A 6046-nucleotide genomic window follows, 5' to 3' on the forward strand; every position below is an offset into this window, starting at 1 on the left:
AAATTTGTTTAGGAGAAATTAGGTGACCATATTTAAAACAAGAAAAAATAATTTTTCAGTCATAAGTCCTAGTCTGGATGTGACAGTCTGATTTTTTTTTTGGGGGGTGGGGGGAAGGGTCTACAGGGTATTCAGGGTCTCACTACTGGATCGGACTCGTAGTGATTCTCCTGTTTACAGCCTCCAAGAGCTGGGATTACAGGTGCACATCACCACACCCAGTCTCAATTGCCATCTCAGTGTGCCCCCAGGGCAAGGCTGGCATGGCAGGCTCGGTGATTGAACCCCTGGCCCTGCGCCTGTTTGCAGGCACTTTAATCTGCTGAGCTATTTGGCTGGCCCTGTGACAGTCTGAAATACAGGGTAATGTTGAGAAAGTCTAGAAAATTTGTTTTGCTGGTTTTGGGGGCCAGTGAAGAGACTGCTGCAAATTAATTACATAGCAAATTAGGTTTTGAGTTTAAAAGAAACAGTTTAAATGGAATATTTAATCTACGTGAAAGCCTGGCATCTCTAAGAAGCATAATTTGCTCACAATGTCATTATCAATGTATAGAACCTCATTTACCCTGAAAAGAAAACTTAAATTCAATCTAATAAAATAATGAAATTAATTCCTAACAAAGAAACAAGGCTAAAATTTAAAAATATTTTACCTTCTAAAATTTTATTTTATTCATTTTTTCCTGAAGTTACTGTTAATATGCTGGTTTTTAAAAATTACATAATGATAGGTTACTCTGAATATTAATAGAGTTTATGAGTCATTTAGATAGTCATAACTTGTTCAATATTTATATGTAGTCTGATCACAGGAAAATTAAAAGTATGTTAAATTTCTGTTTATATTGTATCTGTTTTTCAAAATTAAAAACAATTCTAATTTAGTGTGAAATATTTGTTGTCAGTATTGAATTTAAATTTTATTCTCATTCAGCTCCAGAAATCCTGAACTACGACCCCATCACCACAGCAACAGATATGTGGTAAGATCCTACTAGCTGCCCAGCAGCAGCATTGCATAGTGCATATTCTGGCATTCTTTCATTCTAAATGTAAACCAGAAAACTCCATTTAAAAGATTTTTTCAAGTATCACTTGTTATGCCACAGCAAAATATTGATCTGCCCGTCTTTTTAAAATAACACTGAGTCTGCTGACCAGAGGCTCAGAAACGCATAGGAAGATCCCTTTTGGTGAGGAAAACTTGCTTAAATACGAGAACAAAATAGGCCTGTGCGGCGCTGTGCTCTGTGATGAAAGGCGGGTGCTCAGCAGCGGGCGCCTGACCGAGGCCGAGAGGAGTCAGGCAGAGCTGCTGGCTCGGCAGAGAAGGGGGGCCAGGTGCACTCCCGGCAGGGTTTTGCTGGGGCGCAGTGCCGTCAGAAGCAGCTGCATCCATAGTTTAAAAGCACCAGTTTTAAGAACAGGCATGTGTAGCATATGGATTGCACCTTATATAAATATTTTAAAAATTAATTTTGAGTTCTTCTCTCTTATTTGCTTTTTAGGAATGTTGGCGTAATAGCGTACATGTTGCTAACTCACACTTCACCATTTGTGGGAGAAGACAATCAGGAAACGTATCTGAACATTTCTCAAGTTAACGTAGATTATTCAAAAGAAACTTTTTCATCAGTTTCACAGCTCGCCACAGACTTCATCCAGAGACTTCTAGTGAAAAATCCAGAGTAAGTAATAACATTAATCTCTTTCAGTACCATCGCAAAATGACATGTGCCTATTCAGAAAGGTACATTCTAAAGTGGTATCATATTCCTAAGACATATGCTCAAATTTCAGATACAGTAGAAAGATGATTGATCTCCCTGCCAGTGTTGGCACAGGCTAGTGGCCAGCCTGTAAGATGTGGCCCCCAAGGTCCTGCCTGGAGCACGTGCTATTTATAGGGTGCGAGGGTTTGGGAAAACCCAAGTCTCTTGGCATCCTTCCGTTGGCCATCAATGACAGTAAAATTAATAATAATATCTACTGTCTTGGTTTCTCATAATTCTAAAATATTCGAAACATATACATAGAATTCCCGGCATAAAACTAAGCACTCAATAAACGTCAGCTGCTGCTGTCACTGCTAGCCTCCGCTGCATTATTTTGATGTTATACTATGACTATGTGTTATTCTCATAATTATTGAAAAGTCGTCTATAATCTATCAAACTGAAAGCATTTGCAACTTGCCTTTAATGTCCGGTTTTCCCCTGGTGCTTTCTTCAAAGGAGCAGACCCAGCGCAGAAACCTGCCTCGCCCACTCGTGGCTGCAGCAGTGGGACTTTGGAGGCTTGATCCACCCTGAAGAGACTCGCAGCTCCTCCCCTCCAGTTCAGGACCATCCAGTGAGGGCCTCCGAAGAGAAGGCCGCCCGATCCTGTTGTAGCGGACCCTGTGGCAACCGGGAAGACAAGGAGAACATCCCAGAGGATGGCAGCATGGTTTCCAAGAGATTTCGCTTCGATGACTCTCTGCCCAGCCCCCACGAACTCGTTTCGGATTTGCTGTGTTAGCACTTTTCTCTCTGACTCTTTGGGACTGACTTGGAAATTTGAAATCCACTCCAGTGAGGACTGTGGGCACAGCTTCGTATGGATAGGTTTATGTTGTAAATGCACTTTTGCATAGAAATTTTAAGGAAGCATTTTTAAAAATGCAAAATTTCTAATTGCTAGCAAAATATTATTTCCTGTCTTGAGAAAGCTCCATAGAGAAAAATATTTAAATATATGACAAAAAGTTGAAATTATATATGTGAGTTCACATGTAAGTGAATGAATTCAAGTTCAAATGAACTTAGATTTTTGCATATCAAAAAGTGGTTTGGGTTATATAATGGTTGTTACTGAGCAAAATCAAAGCATTTGAATGCGTTCTGCCTCTGAGAGCCACACACTCTGACTCTGCTGACAGTTTGCTTAGGAGAACAGTATCAATGTTCAGCCAAATCTGTACTATATAGATGCCCCAGGGACGTTTTACAACTGAGAGTGGTTTTCACTTACAAGTAAGCTGCATTTCGATTTCTGTCACATGTGACTTGCTGTGTGAACCTCGAGCACAGAGAGCCGGAGCCAGGTAGCGAGCTCCCCGCACCACTCGGGGGGCAGAGCAGCGAGCGAGTCCGCATTCTTGGGATGGCTAGAGGAGAAGACGCTTGGGTGGAACTGACAGTGCTCAGTGCTTAGCTAAGTCTGTTGAGCGAGGGAGGAAATGTTGACAGACTCAGGCAGCTTATTCAGCTTTTGATGTTTCCTAGAGCCTAGCATATAAGCCCGTAGGGCCAGGGAGATGGCTCGGTGGCACAGCGCCTGCCTGGCAAATGTGAGGTCCTGAATTCAGTTCCCGGTACAAAAAAAAAAAATACAGACCCATCATTATGGCCCTAAAATATGCATAGAAAACCACACAACCAGGTGTGGCGCTCCCCTATAATTCAGCACACAGGAGGCTGAGGCAGGAGATTCACTGTGAGTTCGAGGCCAGCCTGGGCTACCTAAGCAAGTTTAAGACCATTCTGGACCATATAGTGAGACCCTGTCTCAAAGAAAGGAAACGCCACACCACCTCCTAGGCTAGCAACACAAGGCCACATCTGCAGTAGCAAGGCCAGTGTGACAGGAAGAGTTCTGGTCTGAAATTCCTGGTGCACACACACAGAGGCCGAGTGACTCTCTGCAGGGCCTGTAGGAGGCTCTGTGCCGGGAGGGGGACAGGGGCCTGAGTTGCAGCCCGTACTAGTTCAGGCCTGATTCGGGGCGAGTGGGGAGCACTTGTATTTCTACCTGATAATCATTAAAAAATTTGCTACAGTATGATGTAAATGTAACTGTGGTCCCATAACCATGCAATTATGTCAGCTTGTGTGTTGTACATTACAAAGAGAGACCACTGCAGATTTCTGAGTCAGATATTATTGTATAGACCTATACAGTATGGGAGTTGTGGTGACTGCAAGTTCTTTAGAGAGCTTTCTTGTTTCATACCCATGGCTTGTTTTGATAAAATGGTGAGTTCTTTTAACACCTGCATTTTTTTCAAAGAAAAGTTTTTCTACTGTGTGTATACACACACGTGTATATGTATATGTGTACATATAGATAGACAAATACAGTCTTTAAACAGCTGTCTGTTGAGCAGTCTTCGCTCTCCTGGCTTGTACTCACCTCAGGTGCCAAAGGCGCTCTCTTTTCATGAATAAGAGATAGATGCACCGGACCTTGAAGGAGCCGTTCGCTGGCCCTGTGGACACTGCAGATACTACAGTGAGCTGCTGTGCTTCTACAATTGAGTTATTTTTAAGTATTCGGTTCTTGTCTTCAGTATTAAGTAATTCAGGTAAAGCTTAGCAAGCCATTAGAGAAGGAGGAAACCACTGCTCTCCTAAACAACCATTGTTACATTTTAAAAATTTTACAGGATTTATACCCTAATGAACAATAAAAGTGAAGAAATGGTTGAATTTTGAAATATAAGTTATTTCTTAAAACTATTCTATAGTCTTTCTTTTTCTCTAAAGGAATCAAATTGTGTGCTTTCCCTTAGTTCATGGGATGCACAGGGTTGTATAAATTTCCACAGAAGTAATGTCATTTTATTATAAAGAAACCAATAGAATAAGAAAGGACAAAGAATATAAGAACTGTCTTTTTATAGAAGTAAATTTGTTTTCACTAACATTTCAGTGAAATGTGAAAACGGACGGAGCTTCAAGGGCCTTCACTGGCAGGCGACTGCATTCGTACCCTTCCTTCCCAAGTTTGAAAGCAAAGCGGCTCTGAACGTGACAGCCGGACCACAGGAGGACGCCCGTCGGAGCCCTGAGACTGCTCCGAGGAGCACTGTGTGACCAGGTGCTGAAATGCAGACTGCCCGCAGGGTAGGCTCAGGGCACGCAGGCCTGGAGCGGAGCGCGGGTGTGCGCGGGTGTGCGCGGGTGTGCGCAGGTGCGTTGGCCACAGGGAACCGCGAGCACCCGCGCTGCTGCCTCCGGGGGCAGCGGGGGCCGGCCCGGCCAGAGTAGGGTCGTCTTTTCCTTACAGTAAGAAACGTGAGCCAGGGCGGTCCGGGACGCCATCGACTTTGACTCTCTGGTGGACACACGTGAGAGGCTCCAGCGAGCCTCCCCGTCGGCCTTCTGGAGCTCCCTCCTGTGGGAGCAGAGCAGCTAGGAAAGAAGGTAGATCCTAATAAAGATGGGGCAGAAGACAGGAGACGAGAAGGCCAGCCGAGGGCTAATCCCGCTGAAGAGTCTGCTCCCCGTCCGAAGTTCTGGGCTGATTCAGGACAGCGACCTCAGGGGAGCCCCGCCGCCGAGGACGGGAGCAGGAGCTGAGCTGCCGCAGAGGTGGGCCTTGTGCAGCAGCGAGAGCAGCGAGAGGGAGCCGCAGAGCGCGCTGCAGACCGGGGGCTCCGGGCGCCAGGTGCCTTCTGCCGCGAGGAGGAAGGGCTGCCGTGCCAGCGCTGTGCCTACTACCGGTCCCTGGAGGCAGGGGTCCGCACAGGTGCAATTCAAGAGGGTGCGGTTAGCTACTCTCGGCCCACTGCCTCCAGGGGTCGGAAAGGCCAGGACCAGACTGCGATCAGAAAGTTGATAATAGAAGTTTAATCAAAAACCATGTTGCTGGGTCCGCAAGATAGCTAAGCAGACTAAGAGCCTGTTTAGGCAAGCGCAGGGATCGGGGTTCAATCCCCGATACCGCATTCCATGCTGGCCCTACCCTCAGTGCACTGAGCCAGTAACCCATTCCGGGCATGGTGGCTTGTGCCTGTAATCCCAGCACTGGGGAGGCTGAAAACGGAAGGATAACTACAAGTTTGAACTGCATAGTGAGACCGTGAACCAAATACATAAAATTTTCTTTATTAATTTTATTGAGAAAGAAATAGCAATGACACAGTTTCAAAACAGGTTATTAGAACAGTCACAATAATTAATACATTGCATATTGTTGTCTTCACAGTTATTCAGCGTGCCAGATGCAGACATGATATCCTGTCCAAATACTACCAGCACAAATCTTTATCATTGAACTA

The 6046-nt window shown here is 45.0% G+C and overlaps 1 protein-coding gene across 1 annotated transcript in view; it reads left to right on the forward strand.

Annotated features, from left to right (window-relative positions):
* Stk17b (serine/threonine kinase 17b) overlaps positions 1-4480 on the forward strand; it is a 26744-nt gene extending 22264 nt beyond the window's left edge. Inside the window, exons 6-8 of the mRNA XM_004628612.2 lie at positions 938-986; positions 1512-1691; positions 2238-4480. Coding sequence (XP_004628669.1) covers positions 938-986; positions 1512-1691; positions 2238-2523 — 515 coding nt within the window. The 3' untranslated portion in view covers positions 2524-4480. The remainder of the gene's footprint in view (positions 1-937; positions 987-1511; positions 1692-2237) is intronic.
* Positions 4481-6046: the final 1566 nt, after the last annotated feature.

Source organism: Octodon degus, unplaced genomic scaffold (genome assembly GCF_000260255.1).
Source record: "Octodon degus isolate 3935 unplaced genomic scaffold, OctDeg1.0 scaffold00025, whole genome shotgun sequence".
Lineage (NCBI taxonomy): Eukaryota > Metazoa > Chordata > Mammalia > Rodentia > Octodontidae > Octodon > Octodon degus.